At 41.3% G+C, this 22,705-nt stretch overlaps 1 protein-coding gene across 3 annotated transcripts in view; it reads right to left on the bottom strand.

Moving 5' to 3' along the window:
- Nucleotides 1–22,705, bottom strand: part of MDFIC (MyoD family inhibitor domain containing) — a 113,008-nt gene that overhangs the window by 30,356 nt on the left and 59,947 nt on the right. For 2 of the 3 annotated variants that reach the window (XM_029073732.2, XM_029073733.2), the window contains exon 3: nucleotides 12,266–12,541. In XM_029073732.2, coding sequence (XP_028929565.1) covers nucleotides 12,266–12,541 — 276 coding nt within the window. Of the gene's footprint in view, nucleotides 1–11,128; nucleotides 11,172–12,265; nucleotides 12,542–22,705 lie in introns of all 3 variants that reach the window. The other variant, XM_029073735.2, reaches the window with a different exon arrangement.

The raw sequence follows: 22,705 nt of genomic DNA, 5'->3' as shown, positions 1-22,705 counted from the left end.
ATCAAATGGGACATGCCCCATGCCTGCCTTGCAATTCAATGAATGGTATTTGTGAAGTGCTTACTGTGTGCAAAGCACTGTACTAAGCACTTGAGAAAGTACAATACAGTGAAGTTAGGAGAAGCAGCTTCTAGTGGATAGACCATGGGCTGGGAGTTAGAAGGCCCTGGGTTGGACAGGGCTGTGCCCAACCTGATCAGCTTGTATCTATCCCACTACTTAGTTCTGAGCCTGCACATAGTAAATGCTTAACAATTACCACAAAAAAAGAGAAAAGAATCTTCACTCTGACCTTAGGATGTAATGATTTCTACTGCTCATTTCTTTCTTTCTTAACCCCCACGTTACCAAGGCCCCACTGAGGCGCCTAGCTATGGCTTGTGATGCTCACAACTGAGCAAGTGACAGGTCTGCTGACACTCCCTGAAACCTTAAGCTTTCCAGGCAAAACTGGTAGAGAAATTCCAAGTGTGGCACTGTTTGGGAAATCCCAAGAAGATCTTCAAGCATGTAGGGGTATCGCGGTGGGGAAATGGTGAAGGTTTGAATGAAAAACAATCCAGAAAGAAAGTGAATCGGACACTGAAGCACAAGGTAATGAGATTAAAATATGTTTAGGGCAACACGGAATAACACCAGAACTTCTGAGCAGCATTTTAGGATCAGAGGATACAGAAATGGGTATTTAACTCATGGGGGACAGCACCATGCAATAGCCTTCTTGAAGAGAAGTGACACTTTGGGTCCAGCCTACTATATGTTGAGAAGCACCATGGCCTAAAGGAAAGAGAGTAGTAATCATTGTAGTTGTAAAGTTTTTTAAGCACTTACTGTGTGCAGAGCACTGTTCTAAGTACAGGAAAAGAATACACAGGTGGGAATTAGACACGGTTCCTGGATCTCATGCTGCAGACCTGAGAAACAGAAGAACTGTGTTCTAATCCTGGATCTACCACTTTTTTTTTGCATGGTGTTTGCTAAGCACTTACTATGTGTCCAACACTGTTCTTTGCACTAGTGTAGACAGGTACAAGTTAATCAGATCTGGCACAGTCCCTGTCCCACACTGGGCTCAAGGTCTAAGTAGGAGGGAGAACAGATATTGAATCCCCATTTTGCAATTGAGGGAATTGAGGCTTAGGGAAGTTAAAGGACTTTCCCAAGATCACACAGCAGGAAAGAAACGAAGCCAGGATTAGAACCCGTGTCCTTGGGCTCACGAGCCCATACACTATCAACTAGGTCACGCTGCTTCCACTCGTCTAATATGTGACCTTGGCCAAGTCTCTTTACTTCATGTGTTCCTGAGTTCTTCATCTGCAAAAAGGATAGCATACAGGTTCTACCTCTCCCATAGATGTGAGACCCTTGTGGAACAGAGACTGTGTTCGCTCTGATTATCTTGTAACTACCCAATGCTTGGCACACAGTATGTACTGGACAATTACCACAATTACAGGTGAGGAAGAAGCGAGGTCCCTCAATGTTCATTAATTTTCTAAAGGATCCCACCAGGGTGGGTTGAAACATAGAAAAAGATTTATTCTCCAGTTGGATAAATCTTTAAAAGACTCACCAAAGGTGGCCAATTCATCCTAAACAAAAAAGACAACAAAAAAGTAATCTTGAGGTGGTATCATTCCCTTCACTCACATCCAACAGGAAATAACGGGGGCAAACAGAGAAGGAGTTTATGAAGAAAACCTTCGGCAATCATGGGTCACTGGTCTGGCTCACTGAAGACGGCAAGAAAATTTCACTTGCAAGAGGCTTACGGATGTCTCCAAGCGACTGCACTGTGAAGTAAAAGCTTGTGAGGGAAGATTCAATAGAGTAACTGAAAAGAAACTAATCAAATAGCCTTCTTTAATTTTTCAGGAGGTGTCTGTAATATTTATGGCCAACTAAAGTCTATATTTATTCTATGTCCTCTCACTTTCTCTAAGTACTGACAAAGTACTGGGAACTTGGCTGTTTTTCTTCGAAGAGTTCTAACTTATTTTAGAATGTTTGTGGTGGTGTATTTTTGGGGGGGGAAAGGATGAGTGCTTCAAATTAATCAATCATATTTATTGAGTGCTTACTGTGTACAGAACGATGGAGTAAGTGCGTGGGAGATATATATCTATATATACACACTATAAGAGAGTTATATATATAGAATATAACAGAGTTGGTCGACATATTCCCTGCCCACAGTGAACTTACAGTCAAGAGGAGGGGAACACAATTACAGGAAAAATCCCAAAATAACAAATGTCACAGCAACCTATCATGTGCTATACAAAGTTTATACCATGTCCTGAGTGATTTCGTATAACTGCCAAAGTCATTACAATGAAGTATGTCTTAAATTTTCTCAACTTGACTCTACAGTAATATTTTTCTAAGTAACATCTTTGCAGAGAACTGTACTAGAATCTTTGGAGATTAAAATAACAGAACAGCTAAAGATTCTTGTCCTTATTCTCAAGGAGCTCTCAATCTAATTGAACTAGTTTTCTAATAGGTGGAGAGGTTTTCCCACTAGACTGTAAACTTGTTACTACTGTTATACTGTACTCTCCCAAGTGCTTAGCACAGTGCTATGCACACAGTAAGCATTCAGTAAATGCCACTGATTGATATGGACCCCAGCAAAAGAAATCTGCACCCACAGCAACAAACACTGAGCATCTCAATGCATGGCATTCTAAGATCAAAAACTTTTCACCAAACACCTTTTCCAAATCCTGTAATTTTATCATCTGTGGATGCGGGCAGGTGGAGGGACGAGCTAACTGAAGTTGAATCACAAGATACATATTCAGCCTGAGCCCCTGTAAGGGGGTGGTTCAAGGAAGGCCCAATTCAAAGGTAAATTTCAGTACCTTCCAACCTTCAAAAAAGGCCACCTCATACATACAGCATGGCTGAGTGGAAAGAGCCTGGGCTTCGGAGTCAGAGGTCATGGGTTCGACTCCCGGCTCTGCCACTTGTCAGCTGTGTGACTGTGGGCAAGTCACTTAACTTCTCTGTGCCTCAGTTACCTCATTTGTAAAATGGGGATTAACTGTGAGCCTCACATGGGACAATCTGATTACCCTGTATCTACCCCAGCACTTAGAACAGTGCTCGGCACGTAGTAAGAGCTTAACAAATACCAACATTATCATTATTATTACATACTTCTCACGGTTTCATCTTCATCTTCAAAAGTGAATCTAATATGTGTAGTAGAGTACTGGACCACCTTGAAAGACTGAAAATTCCAGTCAGCAGAAGATTAAGCTATTTTCAAGGAACTTGATTTAAGAATTATAATAATAATTTGGTAATTTATTGTGTTTATGAAGTGTGCAAAGCACTGGGGTAGAGACAAGGTTAGCAGACCAGACACTCTCTCTCAGCCATACAGGGCTCACAGTCTCTTATCCCCAATTTACAGATGAGAAAACTAAGGACCAAAGAGGGTAAATGAATTGCCCAAGGTTACACAGCAGACAAGAGGAGAGTTGGAACTAGAAAGTGGATTTCCTGACTACCAGTCCCAAGTTCTTTACACTATTTTTTGTTAATTTTTTGCTCTTGTTTTTTGTGAATGTTCATTTTTTTTTACTTCTGGGGAAACTTTTTTATGGCATTTGTTAAATGCTTCCTATGTTCCAGGCAGTGTACTAAGCATTAGAGTAGATACAAGATAATCAGGTTGTACACAGCCTACGTACCACTTGCTTCCATGCACAAAACAGTGCCCTAGTTGCCCACGTTGGGCAGACTACTGGAAAAGTGAACAAATACATAAATGACAAAATTAAAATAGACTAATGTGTGTGTACTTATATGTGTGCTCACCACACATATGAAGCTGTAGGTGTATATATCCACGTACACATGCGTTTATAATTAAAATGTCTAGATTGTAGACTCAAGTTCTGTGCTTTAATTTTTAAAAGTCATACACACACACACAACACCCCCTTTTTTTCTCCTTGAGGGCAGGGAATATTTGCCAACTCTGTTATTGTGTACTCTTCCAAGCGCTTAGTACAGTGTTCTGCACAAAGTAAGCTCTTAAAAAATACCACTGATTGACTGACACTGTTTCCAGCCAACTCCTCATGCATATTAACTGTTTTTTTCCAGCCGTATAGAACAGGTTTTTTTATTGTACCTTTCTGAACTGGCAGTGGAGTGAAATTTATAAAAATCTCCTTTTCCAATGGACTGTCACATACTGTTTCAGAAAACAGAACTGTAAGAAATCCCTTTCCACTGCCAGTATTATTAATGTGGGAGAAAGGATCTCAGCCTGGGAAAAGTAAAGTCGACAGCTGAGAACAAGTATTCTGAGGGATACAGGGACATTTCCTGTCAGAAGATACGGGAAATGGGTTGTCGGAGATTCCAATAATAGCATTGACGTCATAGCATTTAGTCGTACTGGCATAACGTTACTAAAATCCTCCTCGCATTTCATCATCCACACACTTTTATTCCATTCTCTTTCACTGACTAATAAAAATACGACTTTTGAACTATTTTGGAATTTTTGCTTTTAAGTACATTTTCAACCCAACCAAATGGTCAATTGTGCTTTTGGTTTCAATGGTTTTTATGGGCTCCTCAGAGAGTCTGGCTGAAAAAGGTATTTGTTGAGCTGCTCATTCTGGCTCTTGCACACCACTAATATTAATACATGTTCCCATCCTCCTGGAATGTCCTCCTCCTTTCAGTTTTTCCAAACCATTCTACCTTCTCCTTCAAAGCCCTTCTAAAATGACACCTCTTCCAAGAAGTCTTCCATAATTCATCCCTCCAAATCATCCCCACCTCTCTGCTCAAGCCATCCCCTTCGCCACTTGAGTATACACTTGTCTTATCCCCTTTTGTCATATCGGTTTACTTGCTATTGATTTATTTATCCACTTACATTTATTATTTATAACTATTCTTTTACTCAGTGCAAATTCGTTATTTCTTCTGTGTTCTTCTTTCCCATTAGATTGTAAGCATGTCCAGGGGAGACATTGCTTCTTATTCTATTGTACATTTCCCAATCAATCCAACATCTGGGAAATTTAGAGCAGACTAAGGAATGGTTTCCTCCCTTAATGTGCTTATAATCTAGTGCTCTGCTTCCTCTGACAATGAGGACCAAGAATGTGCTCAAAGGACATGATTATAGTGACAATAGTTTGCTCAAAAAACTTAACTCTCTTCCCTGCCAAGTGTGTTCCCATTAGAGCATAGAGTGCAATATATAAGTAGATGTTTAGAAGTGCAGAACACTAAAAAATACTCAAAGGTCTTTTTATATGCAAGACCCATTTTTTTGGCCAAAGTTACCCTATCATAGTGTCAATGCTGTGTTACCACACCATCGCCCAGACGGATATTGTTATATTGGCTGCTGCAATTTTTACCATCCACATGTCAGTTATCTTTCTGGATTCCAGGCAGGTGTGCCCACCTCAAGGAAGGTCCTAGGTGGTTTTTTGAATTGCAACCTTCACCAATAAAGGCATAGTCCCAGTGTTCACTTCTGCACTTGCAGAACAAGATTCAAACTCAAGTCTCCTGATTCCCATACACATGTTCTTCCCACTGTACCCAAGGAGGGGTCCTCTGCATTCAGTGGGGCAAAATATCAATGCTGCTAGTGATAATGAAGAGGATGAAAAGTGAATGTGAGCAGAGTGCAGGCAGGAGAGAGGGAAGGAGAGAAGAAGGGGCAGAAAAGGGAATGGAGGAAGGGGGGAAGGGAAAGAGGGAAGGAGAGAGAACAATGCAGAACACCCACTGTTAAAAGATGAGAAAAGGAAGGGGAGACACAGACTTAGTCTGAAAAGAAGCAGTCAGGGAGGTAGGATGATATTCAAAATACTTTTGTATGGGTGAAACCAAGGGACTAGTCCACAGTGTTAAAAGCAGCTGAAAGTTGGAGGAGGAATAGGGCACAATCGTATCCACCGGACAGAGGGTATTACCAGTCTTTCCCTATTCCCAGGAATGCTGTGAGAATAAAATGAGATAACTGATAGGAAAATGTTTGGGGAAAAAGAAAAGCACTATAACCAGGCCACAGTATTACTATTTAGTGAAATCGAAGAGCACTGCAGGATAATTTACTTGAAAGATAATGCTCAAAAAATCTTAGAGTGTGACAACTACATCTTTTACATACTTGGTTATATTTTGCAGGGAAAGTGCTTAGAGATTAATGAGAGTCCTTGGTAATTTGAATATTATATGATACTAGATTATACTCTAATTACTGCAAAGGTCAAGAATCTTAAATGTTTAGTCTTAAAACTCTCCACCTGAGTGATGCAATCAGAAAATGAAAGCATGTATGAAAATATTTAATTATACAAAACAAGTAGAAATATGATAATTCAATAAGCTTTAGACAAAAAAAGCAATGTTTCCCCATGTAGGTGTTTTATTCTGCTACTCTGCAGCATTTCCATGTGGTAATTAGCACAAAGGGTTTTTGTTACTGGGAGCAATTACTGAAGAAGAGAAAGGGTTCTTGGTCTTTAAGTGGTTTAGGAGCTTGCTTTCTTCATTTGGGAGAATCTATGGGTTAATGCATTTAGGATAATTTAATATTTGAAAGCATATTAACTGCCACAAAGGAAAGTATCTATATGTAAAGGACAAAAATAACCAATGACAGAGACGCAGCCTGACCTAGTGCATAGAGCACAGGCCTGGGAGTCAGGAAGAACTGGGTTCTACTCAGCTCTGTCACTTGTCTGCTGTTTGACCTTGGGCAAGTCACTTAACTTCATGCTGCTTTAGTTACTTCAACTGTAAAATGGGGATTAATAAATATGTATTTATTCATTTTAGGAGGAAGAGGTGTTCCAAGATGGAGAGTTTGTACAAAATGGCAAGGACTGGCTAGGAGGAAGGTGAGTGGTGAGAAGCCACTTTGGGGGCAGCAGACTGAATCGCTCCAGGCCCAAGGATGCATATTCATTACAGAACTCCAAAGAGAACTCTTTCACAGCCTGAAATCAGAGTCAAGGTCATCTCTCAAGAACATCCTATCTATACAGTCCTGGAACACTATCTGTGCAACAGAACATTTTTGGGAACGTATATACAACACCATTTGTCATGACACAATTGACACTGAAATTAATCAATCAATCAATTGTATTTGAATGCTTACTGTGTGCTCAATGGTATTAAGCACTTGGAAGAGGACAATACATTAATAATAATAATGATGGCATTTAAGTGCTTACTATGTGCCCAGCACTGTTCTAAGTGCTGGGGTAGACACAAGGTCATCAGGTTGCCCCACGTGAGGCTCAGAATCTTCATCCCCATTTTACAGATGAGGGAAATGAGGCACAGAGAAGTCAAGTGACTTGCCCAAAGTCACACAGCAGACAAGTGGCAGAGTTGCGATTAGATACCTCGCATAGATACATTAGATACATTAGATACTCACATAACTAATGATTATTCTACCCTACAAATACACATTTCTCTCACTCTCTCCCTTTCTTTCTCCCTCTGAGGAACTAAAGGACTCACTTTCTTGGTGCAATTCCTAAGTCATCTTTGCACCATTAGCCACCTCCTGTCTTTGCCCTTCCCCCAAAGGAAGCTGGTTCAGAACTAAAGCAGGAAGCTTTTGTTCCAAGCTAAACAATCAAAGCTTCACTTAACCTCCAAGCAACAGACAAATACAGATACAGATGAGGTAACTGAGGCCCAAAGAAGTGAACTTCTGAAGGTCATACAACAGACAAGTGGCCGATCTGGTATAAGAACCCATGACTTTCTGACTCCCGGGCCCGTGTTCTATCCACTATGCCATGTTGTAATCAAGCTGAGGGCCAGGAGCCCAGATAAAAGATAAAACTGAATATTTTTTTCCTGAAGCAGTGTGGCTTAATGGAAAGATCCCGGGCTTGGGAGTCAGAGGTCATGGGTTCTAATCCCGGCTCCATCACACGTATCAGCTGTGTGACCTTAGGAAAGTCACTTCACTTCTCTGGGCCTCAGTTACCTCATCTGTAAAATGGGGATGACGACTGTGAGCCCCACGTGAGATAACCTGATTACCTTGTATCAACCTCAGCGTTTAGAACAGTGCTTTGTACCTAGTAAGTGCTTAACAAATACCATAATTACTAATTATTATTATTTCATCCATTCATTCAATTGAACTTATTGAACACTTACTATGGCAAATGATTGTAATATGTGCTTGGGAGAGCACAATATAGCAATGAGCAGACACATCCCCTTCCCACAGCGAGCTTACAGTTTAGAGGGGGAGAGAGACATTAATATAAATTAATAAATTACAGATATGTTCATTAGTGCTCTGGCACTAGAAGGGGGAATGAATAAAGGGAGCAGGTCAGGGTGACCTACAAGGGACTGGGAGAAGAGGAAAGGAAGACAGTCAAGGAAGGCCTCTTGGAGGAGATGTGCCTTCAATAAGGTTTTGAAGGTGGGGAGAGCAATTGTCTGTCAGGAGGAGATGTGAGGGTGTTCCAGTCCAGAGACAGGACGAGGGTGAGAGGTCCGCGGTGAGATAGATAAGATCGAGGTACAGCGAGAAGGTTAGCATTAGATGAGTGAAGTGAGCAGGCTGGGTTGTAGTAGGAGAAGAGTGAGGTGAGGTAGGAGGGGACAAGGTAATTGAGGACTTTAAAGCCAATGGTGAGATTTTCAAAGGCAAAAGGTTTCCAAGCCTTAACATGGCTTAGTGGAAAGAGCAAGGGCTTGGGAGTCAGAGGTCGTGGGTTCTAATACCGGCTCCACCACTTGTCAGTTGTGTGACTTTGGGCAAGTCATTTAACTTCTCTGTGCCTCAGATACCTCATCTATAAAATGGAGATTAAGACTATGAGTCCCACGTGGGATAACGTGATTACCTTGCATCTACCCCAGCACTTAGTACAGTGCTTGGCACATAGTAAGCACTTAACAAACACCATCATTATAATTATTATTTGAAAGGGAAACGCAAACATTGGTAGAGTGAGTGCAGGTAAAATCTGGATGATGATGAGGAGGAGGATGAAGATAAAACAACCATCACAGCAACGACTGGCTCTCCTGCTCAGCCTGAAAATTTGAGGGTGGGGTGGTAGCAGAGGACAGGCAGAAGGAACAGGCAGAGAGGGAAACAGTGAGGAAATGCATCACCATCTAAGGCGTGCTAATGCTCATAACTCAAATAGAAACGTGAGTCACGATTTGCACAATCAGTGGGCCTGTCATCCCAAAAAGCAAACCCCATGATAGACTCTGGGCCCTTATCCCCACCAAAAAAACAAGGGACTTCAGCTTTATAAAGTAGAGCTAAAGGACATTCTACTTTAGGTGTAAGTGACAAAAACCCACCTACAGTTCCCCTAGAGAAGCGGTGTGGCTTAGTGGAAAGAGCACGGCCTTTGGAATCAGAGGTCGTGGGTTCTAATCCCGCCTCTGCCACTTGTCAGCTGTGTGACTTTAGACAAATCACCTAACTTCTCTGCGACTCAGTTCCCTCATCTGTAAAATGGGGATAAAGACTGTGAGCCGCTAGCAGGACAACCTGATTGCCTTGTATCTACCCCAGTGCTTAGAACAGTGATTGGCACATAGTAAGCGCTTAACAAATACCATCATTATTATTATTATTATTAGAGAGCTGCTTCATGGTCTTGTTAATAACAATGAAAAGGGCCTTCTCAGTAAGGCTCGGGCCAACTGGCATTGGTCTGGAACAGTAATGATAATGTTGGTATTTGTTAAGTGCTTACTATGTGCAGAGCATTGTTCTAAGCACTGGAGTAGATACAGGGTAATCAGGTTGTCCCACGTGAGGCTCACAGTCTTAATCCCCATTTTACAGATGAGGGAACTGAGGCACGGAGAGGTTAAATGACTCGCCCACAGTCACACGGCTGACAAGTGGCAGAGCGGGGATACTCAGGGAGTGTGACATCTGGTGACCTATTTCAATCAATCAATTTATTAAGTGCATAGGGTGCGCACAGCATTGTATCAAGGCTTTGGGGAGAACAATACAAGAGTTGATACACACATTCCCTGCCTACAGGAGCTTAGCGTCTAGAGGGGGAGATGGGCATTAATAGAAATAAATTACAATTACATACATAAACACTGTCTGCTTAACATTTTAACTGTTTAGCATTGTTAAACTGTGGAATGGGGCCTACTCAAGGGAAAATCAAGGGCTTAATTTGGGAAGTGCTTCAGTGCTTTGTTTTTATTTTTTTGATGCTTTCATCATAGGCACTTGAAAAATGTTCATTCCTCTCCATGTGTAGTGAGATTTAAGGGCCTGCTTGGTTTTCCTTTGATGTTGGTTTTCTCATTGGAAAAGAGGGAGGCCTGACGTCTGACACAATTTTATTTTTGCATTACCATTTGAAAAAGCAAATTTGAATATTTATGTTTTAAGATTACGTTTAACAGAGAAAATTAATTTCTTCATCTTCCCCAAACCAATCATTTTAGGCTGTGAAGATTGCCATCTTTTGAATGTGACGATTACTGCGTGAAATACATGCTCTTCAATTTCAGCAAAGTGCTTCCAAAACTGGTTATTTGTAAAATGGAAATTTTCCTCAGGACAGTAACCATCTACGTACAGTTTATCCATGGACATTTCACAGACCCTCAAAGAAATACGGGCAGAATTTTTTCGTGTGGCAAATGGCCTAAAATATACTCCGTGGTTTAAAATCCTCAGAAAGCTCACCCAGTACTGATAAAGTCTAATTTACCTCATCCAGTGGTCTGAGAATTTGAAAAATGTAAATGAAATGTATTCAAATCAATAATACTGGTGCAAGCTTTCTAACAGTCCCACTTCAAAAATAATAAATGAAGTGAAGGGCAGGTGGGAGCTGGTTGAGATGTCTCATTTTGATGTGGCAAGAAGTTAGGTTTATGTGAATATTGAGGCTTAGAGCTCCCAGGACTGAGAATGAGAACATAATGATAGTTTTAACTGGGGCTACCCTCAAGACCTGAGTAGTTGCAATAGCAGTATCGGAGCATGTATGATTTAGAAAAATATACACCATTTGGTGGTGCATTGTACCTACATTTGAGAAGCACATTACAACAAATCAATCTATCATACTGATTGAGCACTTACTTTTTGCAGAGCACTACAGTAAGACAGACTCCTCGCCCAGCTCCTTCATTTGTAGAGGAAAAAAACATTAAAATATTCACAGTAGGATGGGGATTCATTTTGGGAACCAAACCTCGGTTAAAATCCACATACTAGTCAGAGAGAAAAACACAGGAGGCACAAACATTAAGTAGAAAAGATTAGTCAATCAATCAATCGTATATATTGAGCATTTACTGTGTGCAGAGTACTGTGCTTGGGAGTAAGTGCTTAGGAGAGTACAATATTACAGAGTTGGTGGGTACATTCCCTGGGCACAATGAACTCACAGTTTAGAGGGGGAGATAGACATTTACATAAATTATAAATTAATTACAGATATGTACTAATGCTGTGAGGCTGAAGGTGAGATGAATAAAAGGAACAAATCAGGGGGACACAGAAGGGAGTGGAAAAGAGGAAATGACGGCTTAGCCAGGGAAGGCTTCTTGGAGGAGATGGCATTCAATAAGGCTTGGAAAGGTGGGCAGAGTAACTGTCTTCGGATATGAAGAGGGAGGGTATTACAGGACAGAGGAGGGGTGTGGGCAAGAGGTCAGCAGCCAGATCGACAAGATTGAGGTACAGTAAATAGGTTAAGCATCAAGTGGGGAGTGCAACATGGTGTTTTAGAAAACTAATCTGGAAAACAGCAGGAAATGGGGATAGTGAGGGAAGTTAACGTCATTATGACAATAAATCTCATCGACTGATTGAGTTACAACCATCAAGACATTTACTGGATAATAAAGCCCAAGTCAAAATCTTGAGCAACTCTGAGTCACTGGCACTGTGGGAACCCATTTTTTTTTTTTTACGGTACTTGTTAAGTGTTTACTATGTACCAGACATTATTCTAAGAGCTGGGGTCATCAGGTTGGACACAGTCCACGTTCCAAATGGGGCTCAAAGTCTTAATCCCCATTTTACAGATGAGGTAACTGAGGCACAGAGAAGTGAAGTGACTTGTCCAAGGTAACACAGTAGACATGTGGCAGAGGCAGGATTAGAACTCAGGTCCTTCTGACTCCCAAGCCCATACTATATCTACTAAGCCACGTGTTTTTCGGGCCAATTTCAGCCCGTTTTCTTCATAATACTGGAAAAAGATCTCCCTACCTTCTGGGGAGGAGCCCGGCTTCTGGGAAAATGCAGCGCTCACTTTACTCTTCTTGCTGATGTCGCTGCCCACGGACAGACTGGACTGAATCTTCCGGTGCATTTTCTGGGCCACAGGAGCAGAGAGCATTCGGTTGTCCGGAGCTGGGGGCCTGACCCCTTTGTAGAGGCCGTTCCCATTACTCAGGCCTGGCTGGCTGTTGTGCACCTTTCCCACTTCTCCCTCGTTTGGTTCCTGCACTGACGTCTGGAGCTGGGGCAGTCGCTGGGGTTGTGCTTTTAGGGAGAGAGAGCCAAGGGGTTAGGACATATTCAAACTTCACGGCCGAACAGGGAGGGGTGGGTTTCAAAGCCAAAAATGGTTTCCATTTTAATCCACTGATCCAAATGGAGGAAGGGGGGAAATTATTGGGAAAAGATTCTTAAAAACACAATAAGACAGCCTCCAGTAAACAAAGAGTCATTTCCCTCCACTGGGAGTGTCTTAGTAAGAGGGCACACGGAACATCTGTGGGGGGATTGGAACACATTTTTAATAGGAAAATTTAAATTGAATACCAGCAAATTTTCCTAATAGTGAGAGCAATTCAGCTGTGGAAGAGTCTTCCAAAACTGTGGAGGTCTAATCCTGTCATGCATTTCAAACTTGGCCAGGGCCCTAGAAAATATACAGCTGGAACAATCCTAAAACTGGGATGGGAGCTAGACAAAGATCCAATAGGACCTTTTATCCTTTGTTTAAGTTCTCTCATCCTGTCGGGATGTATTCAGAATGTACCAACTTCAATGCCACACTTATAAACACTTTCCAAGGCAGGTTGGCTTTGGTTCGAAGAACTGGTGCGTTGCAAAGGCAAACTGTCAATTCAAATTAGAACTTAAATTCCCACTCCTTCAAGCTAATGAAGTCACCTACTTTACAATCCAACCACTTCTGCATCATACAGGACCTATCATTCTAGCAAAGTCATATGGAGGATTGGAATGACTGTCCAGCTGAGGGAGGAAATACTGCTACTGAAGCAAAAGCAGGGCTATTTTAAGCCTGAATTAAATAGGGTGACAGTTAATGGTATATAGTAGTTAAATTTACAGGGCAACATCATTCTCTTCTTACAAATATATTAATATGGCTTTTCTTTGCCGCTGACCCAGAAATGCAACCTTGTTGAGCTGAATGTTAGACCTGTCTCCTACAGTGCCTGCCTTTATTTTCTAGGCTAGCTTTTGGTCCTTCTAGACAGTAAGCCCACTGTGGGCAGGAATTGACTTTATTCCTATATTGTACTTTCCAAGCACTTAGTACAGTGCTCTGCACACTGTAAGCGCTCAATAAATACGATTGAATGAGAAAATGAATGTCCTGATCTTCACGAATCCTTAAGGAGAGCAACTCCTCTCGCAATTGCTGCCTGTCTGGCTGTTTTGTCTGTGGCATGGTTCTCCCGGCGATCCAGTGATTTATCACGTTCTCACAGAACGTGAAATTGGCCCAGCTTTTCTACGGAGTTTTCAGTCAAGCTTTGCACTATTGCCTGAGAAAAGAGGTTCTAAGTTCCATTCCTCTGCCAAAAAAAAAAATCTACTTCTCCCCTCCAAAAAGTGTAAGTATATATTTTCAACCAGTGAAAGGGAAGAAAATTCACTTTGTCCCAATTCAAAACAAGGCCAAATCCGGCAGGCTGTAACTGCCAACGTATCCTTTTTCACTCTTTGGTCTCTAAAATGGTACAGTTCCCTTGCTTTAGTTTTAGGAGATTTAAAAATCTCATAGCACAAATTATGGTTCAGCTCAATTTCTTCCCAGGTATTTAATGAGCCAAGTGAACCTTGATCACAGAGTCATACCAAATATGTTTGGATTGCAGTATGGGATTTCCAAAGTGATTTGGAGTTCTGGATTTTTCACTTGAGTCTTTAAAATTTGGACATTATAGAAAGATAGACTCTCCTTATTAACATTCCACATAATTGTAGTATAATGAACACGAAGCTGGATATCATTTAGCAGTTTTACCATTAGGGAGTCCCATTGTCCAGATATATGTTGGGAAGTCCTGTTTCCAGATGTTTGGTCCTCTGTCTGGTTCCAATCTGATATTGGATGATTTTATGTCCAATTTTGAATTTCCCAAGTTTCCCTCCCTTGAGTCTGGACACCAAATTTCCCCACCTAAACACAGGATTTTATTTTTCTTTTGATGGTATTCGTCAAGTGCTTACTATGTGCCAGGCACTACACTGAGTGCTGGGGTAGATATAAGCTAAACAGCTAAAAGCTCCCACGTGGGGCTCAGTGTCTTAATCTCCATTTTGCAGATGAGGTAACTGAGGCACCGAGAATCTAAGTGACTTTCCTAAGGTCACAGAGCAGACAAGGGGTGGATCTGGGATTAGAACCCAGGTCACTCTGACTACAGGGCCGTGCTCTATCCACTAGGCCATGCTGCTTCTGATTTCACATTGACCTTGGGGTCCCGGGGGAGGAAAATGCAATGGTGGTGAATTCAGGTGTTCTCTAGGATTGCACAAAGTCCATACGCTTCAATACAATGTTACAAATGATGGAATTATGTCATGCTATGTATTTGGTTTAACACACGTGCCATCACGCACAACTTCTTGCCTGGTAAATAGGAGGACCATTGGGGTCATACACTGTTTCTGCTGTTCCTCTCTTTATTCATTCCCCCATCCCAGCCCCCCAAAACCTATGTCTATATCTGTACTTTTATATATTTATATTAATCTCTGTCTTCCCCTCTGCACCATAGGCTTCTTGCCTGTCTGTCTCCCCCGATTAGACTGTAAGCCCATCAAAGGGCAGGGACTGTCTCTATCTGTTACCGATTTGTACATTCCAAGTGCTTACTACAGTGCTCTGCACATAGTAAGCACTCAATAAATACTACTGAATGAATGAATGTGTCTGTTGTATTGCTACAGTGTACTCTCCCAAGTGCTTAGTAGAGTTCTCTGCACACAGTAAGTGCACTATAAATATGACTGACTGATTGTAACTAGAGAATCAGTGTGGCCTGGTGGATAGAGCACAGGCTTGGGAGTCAGAAGGACCCGGCTTCTAATCCCAGCTCCATCACTTGTCTGCTGTGTGACTTTGGCCAAAGTCACAACTTCTCTGTGCCTTGGTTCCCTCATCTGTAAAATGAGGGTTAAGACTGTGAGCCCCATGTAGGCCAGGGACCGTGTCCAAAGTGATAATCTTCCATCTATCCCAGGGCTTAGAACAGTGCCTGGCACATAGTAAGTGCTTAATAAATACCATCATCATCATCATTACAGTATCAACTACTAGTTATATTATCTAGAAGCAACTATACCATGGTCTCCTTCAATGCAGGGGACCTAGTCTTACAACACCCTAAGAAATGTCATCGTGCAGTACTCATGTGACCCATGCCATGAGAATGCATGCAAACTGCTTATTGCAACACTACAGCACACTGTACTCAAAAAGCTCACATTCTCAGATTTTGACTCTATCCAAAATGCATAGTGAAAACACACAATTCGGCATAATTGAGTGTGCCTCGAATCTGGTTCCTTTGCGGAAGACATCGTCACATAATCATTGTGGTATTTGTTAAGTGCTTACTATGTGCCAAATCCTGTAATAATTGCTGGGGTAGACACAAGATAATCAGACCCCACATGGGCTCACATTCTAAATAGAAGGGAGAAGAGGAATTGAATCCCCATTTTGCAGATGAGGGAACTGAAGCACAGAGAAGTGAAGTGACTTACCCAAAGTCACACAGCAGGCAAGTAGCAGAACTGGGATTAGAAGCCAGATCCTTCTAAATCCCAGGCCCTTGCTTTTTCCATTAGGCTACGCTGCTTCCATGGGAAAATATCATAACTTCTTTTTTAACCCTCTCCTGTGTCTCAAAAGCGATCCATATATCTCATCTCTTGTTCATTTTAGAATTATCCAGCAATGACTCAAAAATCTGGTCTATGAGTAAACAGTTTTTTTTCCCCTTGTCAGTGAAAATTCTTTTGGCTTAAAAAAATGATATCCTCCTTTTTCTGGACCATTTCTGAACCTATAATCTCTTGTATGAACCTGATTGGCATCTATCTAAATTGCTGAAGCAGGCTTGAGCCCTCTTCAGAATAGAATAGATGAAATAATAAAGAAAGCTAAGAAGCAGCATGGCTCAGTGGAAAGAGCCCGGGCTTGGGAATCAGAGGTCATGGGTTCAAATCCCGGCTCTGCCACTTGTCAGCTGGGTGGCTGTGGGCAAGTCACTTAACTTCTCTGCGCCTCAGTTACCTCATCTGCAAAAGGGGGATTAACTGTGAGCCTCATGTGGGACAACCTGATTACCCTGTATCTACCCCAGCGCTTAGTACAGTGCTCTGCACATAGTAAGCGCTTAACAAATACCAACATTACATTACTAACCAAATCTATAGAATAAGCAGATATGGTATGGGAATCAGCATGGCCGAGTGAGAAGAGCATAGGCCTTGTCGGATGGCCTGGGTTCTAATCACAGCTTTACCACTTGCTTGCTATGTGACCTTGGACAAGTCATTTAACTTCTCTGTGCCACAGTCCTCAAGCATAAAATGGGGGTTCAGCACCTGTTCTCCATCCTACTTGGACTGTGAGCCTCATGTGGGGCAGGAACTTTATCTGACCTTTTTAATTTATATCTATGCCAGAACTCAGAACAATGCTTGACAAATATTAGTCACTTAAATTCCTTCGCAATCATCATAATCATCAGGAGATTTCCAACCCACTTTTTTCCAGCAAAAACAGCTGTGTTATAAATTTGAGGATAAGTTGGAGAAAATCTCTCTGCTTAGCATTCAGATTTCTCCCAATAAAATAAAGTTTCTGTAGGTAGAATAAACTAAGGAAGATTAAATAAATTTAAAGCCAAAATGCAAGAAGCAGAGTGGCCTTAGTGGAAAGAGCATGGTCCTGGAAGTTGGGGGATGTGGGTTCTAATCCCGGCTCCATCACATGTCCACCGTGACCTCTTAATTCATCTGTGCCTCAATAACCTGATCTTTAAAATGGAGATTCCGACTACGAGCCCCAAATGGGACAGGGACTGTGTCCAACTTGATTAATTTGTATCTACCCTAGTGCTTAGAACAGTGCTTGGCACACAGTAAGTGCATAACAAATGCCACAATTACTATTATTATTAAAAAGATCATTCTAAGTCCAGGTCCCAAAAGTGGTACTCTTGGGCAGATCTGGCCCTTCCATTGCCATCTTAATCAGACATGGAAGTGAACAATTTCTTGGTTACAGTCAGAGATTTTGTATAACCCAATGATTTGACAAATTATCCAGACCTCAATCTTCCAAGTAATGTCAGTTCCTGTTGGCAAGCGGGTAAATGAGAAATCTTGGAAAAGCGATGGCATATTCACCCTTTTTTGCTTCCCATGTCCTTGACTTCCTCAATTACTTTTACTGTTTTTTTTTATTATTGCTAATGCCTATTTCCCACATATCCTTCTACATTCCAGCATTTCAATATTAACACACAACTTTTAGCTCGCTTGACTCCGCCAGATTCACAAAAGGGGATATAGGTCAAATCAAAGCTGAATGAAACCCCCATTGAATTAGTTATCACAATTTAAATTTATTTTAACTTTATTGATAATTTTTCAATGGGGAGACTTGAATCTCGTGGTTAAAATGCACCAGAAACCAATTAGGAAACCTATAACTGCATGCAAGGAAAAAGAACAATAGCACCTGACAGAAGATTAAGCCACAATGATTTGGTTTAAAACAGAAATATTTTTACCTTATTGTGTAAAGGTTGTAAAAAGAATGTGCTTTGGGAAATGACACAATGCTTCTTAAAACACAGGGGACGTCTAGGGACCCTCACTCTCCCTTTAATGATCCCCTGCTCTCATTCAGCTGTCTCTCTTTTTTCAAATCTTTACATATGTGACAGCTCTCAAAAGTAGACCACAGACCAGCTGGCATTTTCAGAGGTGTAACTTGTGCAAATTCAGCTCTACTGGGAGCACAATGCTATCTGCCGCCTGCGTTATAAAAGGTACAATAGAATGGAGAACTTAGGAGTTGTTTTGAATTATTCATTTTTTTTGCCTGTATATTCAGGAAATTTTACAAACTCTGCATTTTGTACTACATAATCACATGCGTTAAAGGTACAAAGAAACTTTTTGACACCTCTTTTCTACAGAAAGCTGGCATTTTGTTTGATATGTGAACATTCAGCGTCTGTTATATCATTCTAAACAGACCGTGTGCTTCTACAAAAGACCCCATTTTCAACTCTCTACAGGAGTAAAAAAAAAAAATTGATTCTAGATATTCCATAACGGATGCAATGCACATGGAAATTTCAAATGACAGTTATATGAACATTTAGCACCTTCAAATTCTGATACAACTGGTGACCAGTGCTCCACATATTTTAAGACAATTTTTTTTTGGTTAATCAATCATTCTTCTCTCTACCCAACAGGATTGAATTTATTAATAGCCACAATGAACACTAGTTACAAGGAAATGTGGGGCTGTCCAAATTCAAATACTTTTGATCTAGAGAACCAGTAAATTTAGGTAGATATTATGTTTAGAATCAGCATGGCCTAGCAGAAAGAGCATGAGCCTGGGAGTCAGAGGACCTGAGTTCTAACCCCAGCTCTGCCATTTGTCTGCTGCGTGACCTTGGGCAAATCACTTAACTTCTCTGTGCCTCAGTTATCCATCTGTAAAATGGGGATTAAGACTGAGCCCCCTGTGGTACAAGGACTGTGCCCGATCTGATTAGCTTTTATCTACCCCAATGGTTAGTATAGTGCCTGGCACATAGTAAGCACTTAACAAATGCCATAAATACATATAGATAGGCAGATTTTACACCACCACTAATGATTTCCAGTAAGAAATGTAAATATAGGTACATGGATTCAAGATAGAAAATTAGGAGATAGTAGCTGACTCTACATGAAACAGTTATTTGTGGATTAGTAAGATGTAAAATATTAAATATGATCTCACTAATCATTTTACTGCTAAGAAAAACTTCCCCAAATTCCCAACCACTTAGCCACTTTCCATGGCTATTTTAATGCCTTGGCTCGGGTACAGACTAAAACCTCCAGAAAAATTCAGGGAGGAATAAACAGATTCAATAAGAAAGTATTTCAAATGCCAGGTTCTGAACTATTGGAAATGTGTGTACTCATGAACACGCATGATTCTACCGTTTAAGTCATTCTGGTGGAAAAGATGATGAAAAAATCCTTTTTGTAAACACTTACGGGTGGGGGTATTAGATAGCTCAAAAGTGGGTTTGATAAATTCATGGACAAGCAGTGCATAATAGGGTACGAGAGGGAAAACTGGGGATATTAGTCACTTCACTTTTCTGTGCCTCAGTTAGCTCATCTGTAAAACGGGGATTAAATACCTGTCTCCCTTGTACATAAACTGTGAGCCCCATTTGGGTCAGGTAATAATAATAATAATGTTGGTATTTGTTAAGTGCTTACTATGTGCAGAGCACTGTTCTAAGCGCTGGGGGAGATACAGGGTAATCAGGTCATCCCACATCAGGCTCACAGTTAATCCCCATTTTACAGATGTTACTATGTCTTACCTGACTATTTCATATCTACCCTAGTGCTTAGCCAATAGTAAGTGCTTAACAAATAAAATCAATTATTATGATATGGAAGCAAGGCCTGGAGGAAACAGCACAGGCCTGAGAATCAGAGGACCTGGTTCTAATCCCAGCTCTGTCACTTGTCTGCTGTGTGACCTTGGGCAAGTCACTCAACTTCTTTGTGCCTCAGTTTCTGTAAAATGGGGACTAAAATTGTGAGCCTTATGTGGGACAGGGACTCTTTCCAACCTGATTATCTTGAATCTACCCTAGAGCCGAGTACGGTGCCTGGCATGCAGTAAGCAATTAACATATTCCACCGTTATTAGTATTATTGTCCATAACCGTGAAGATGGATGCCCAGGAGAGTAATATGGTTTGTTCAAGCATGTCCCCTCTAAAGGCAGAGTGGGGACTGGTTAGACTGAGGCACTGCCCCAGGAATGATGTCAGATCTGGTTGTCTTATCAACAAAGGTACAGCAATGCTTACTTCAAATAACTTCATTTGTCCCAATTTCCCAACCTAAAAGACAAAAATATCCCTCTCCAAGAAGGTGTAACACATTTCCAGTAAAATACTGAGTTTTGCAATGTGCTCACCTAAAAACACCTTTTTTATTTTTACAGTCTCTGTAACATTAGAGACTGTTCCCCCAGACCTATTATTAACACAGAAGTGAACATGCACTCTTCGAAACCGAGGCACACCTAAAAACAACCTCACACTTTTCCATTGAGACAGCTAATTAATAGCTAATCTCAAGATACATGAAAGTTCTTGGCTACCAACACCAAAGCCATTCCTGCAAAGTTTGTTCCCTGCAAAGCACTGTACTAAGCACTTGAAAGAGTACACTAGAATAGGAAGACATGTTCCCCGCCCACAGGGAGGTTAGAGTCTAGATTGGGGTGTTTAATATGCCTGCAAATGGCCATAGATGCACTCGATCCTTTTGATCTCTGCATCCCATAGAATGCATGCTCTGCTATAGAGTCTCTCAGTAAGCAACAGGTGAAAGGGGCTGAAGTGCCTGGACCGAAGCGTGTGGAAGATTTACCTCATCTGAACGGAAAACTGGAAAATCCTGCTTCCTTCTCTCCCCCTCTTTTCCAATTGCCAGGCCTTGCCATGAGGCTCTAAACTACATCAATTGATGTCTTTGCAACACTACCCCGATTATTAACATTCAGATGCCAAGATATGCCTAAGAGTTAACTGGCAAAGCGGCCTTTGTCAGCAATTATTTTTGAATATTTTGTAGGAAATGAATAGCAGATACTGTACCTTCTGTAGCCCAGGAAACATGCATTAACTAAATAACAAGGTACTATCAAGGTACGATCAATCTTTTCAAATCAATTTCTGCCAATGAATATTTTATGCCATGCTGACTTTATAAGGCAAAACAAAGTACTGACACCCAACATTTCCTTAAGCAGCACCTTTCTATTTTACAGGAGGTGTCTTCGGCACAAAAGTGCCTTATGATGGGCCCTAAAAGTTGGCTCCAACACTATACGTTTTGGGCTGGAAAAATTTCAGTTCATTTGCAAACGGAAGATTTATAAGAGCCTGTTTTAGAAGCCCAGGTTTCAATTAATCTGTGAAGTGTCTATTAAAATCCCAAAGGCAACAGCTCCATGACCAAAGAGAAACTGGGTAGCAACATGCCAAGCTTCACCGGGAACCAGAACGCATCTTCTGCCCTACTTGCTGGTCAGCAGAAGTTTTTCAGAACAAGGAGGAGGCCAAATTAAATATTTGGTATTTTCACTGAGGGAAATTTTCCAAAACAACACAGTGGAGTATACAGTTGGGGATTCTTAATATGCATTCTTACCTTGAGTCAGAAAGGTAAATGAAAAGACCCTGGGAGGTTCTCTTAAGACTCCGCTAGATTGTAAATTCCTTAGAAAAGCACTATGGTCTAGAAGCAACATGGCCTACAGGACAGAGCATGGGCCTGGGCATCACAAGGACCTGGATTCTAATCCTGGCTTTGCCACTTGTCTGCTATGTGACCTTGGGCAAGTCACTTCACTTCTCTTGCCTCAGTTACCTCATTTGTCAAATGGGAATTAATGTGGGACAGGGACCATGTCCAACCCTATTTACTTCATTTTTTCCCAACACTTAGTACAGTTCCTAGCACATCGTAAGCACTTAACAAATACCACTATTATTATTATTATTATTATTGTTAAGGGCAGAGATCATGTCCACCAAATCTATTGTATTACCATCTCCCAAGCACTTAGTACAGTGTTTGGCATACAGTAAGCATTCAATAAATACAACAGAATGATTCATTCGCATATAGCAGACACTCGGGACAGTGTTCATGCCACACCAAGCACTCGACATGGTGCTTTGAACACAATGGGCACCCACACAATATTCCACACACTGACATTATAATGGTACTGTTTTTGTCTGTCACCCCGATTAGACTGTAAGCCCATCAGTGGGCAGGGACGGTCTCTATCTGTTGCCAATGTGCACATTCCAAGCACTTAGTACAGTGCTCTGCACATAGTAAGCCCTCAATAAATACTATTGATTGAATGTATGAATGAATGAATGGTACTAATTTAGCGCTTACTATGGGCTACATACTGTGATAGATGCTGGGGTTGATGCAAGATAAATCAGACAGGACCCAGTTCCTATTGCACATGGGGTTCACAGTCTAAGAGGCACCCAGTGAATGTTATAGATATTGAAGAATGATGATAATCATGTCTGAAGTCAGCTGCTGGAAAGCAGTGTGGTATTTGTAAGTATTGTGGCA

The sequence above is a fragment of the Ornithorhynchus anatinus genome, chromosome 10, assembly GCF_004115215.2.
Source record: "Ornithorhynchus anatinus isolate Pmale09 chromosome 10, mOrnAna1.pri.v4, whole genome shotgun sequence".
In the NCBI taxonomy this organism is placed as follows: domain Eukaryota; kingdom Metazoa; phylum Chordata; class Mammalia; order Monotremata; family Ornithorhynchidae; genus Ornithorhynchus; species Ornithorhynchus anatinus.
Note: the sequence above shows the minus strand (reverse complement) of the source record. Positions and strands in the feature narration are given on the sequence as shown.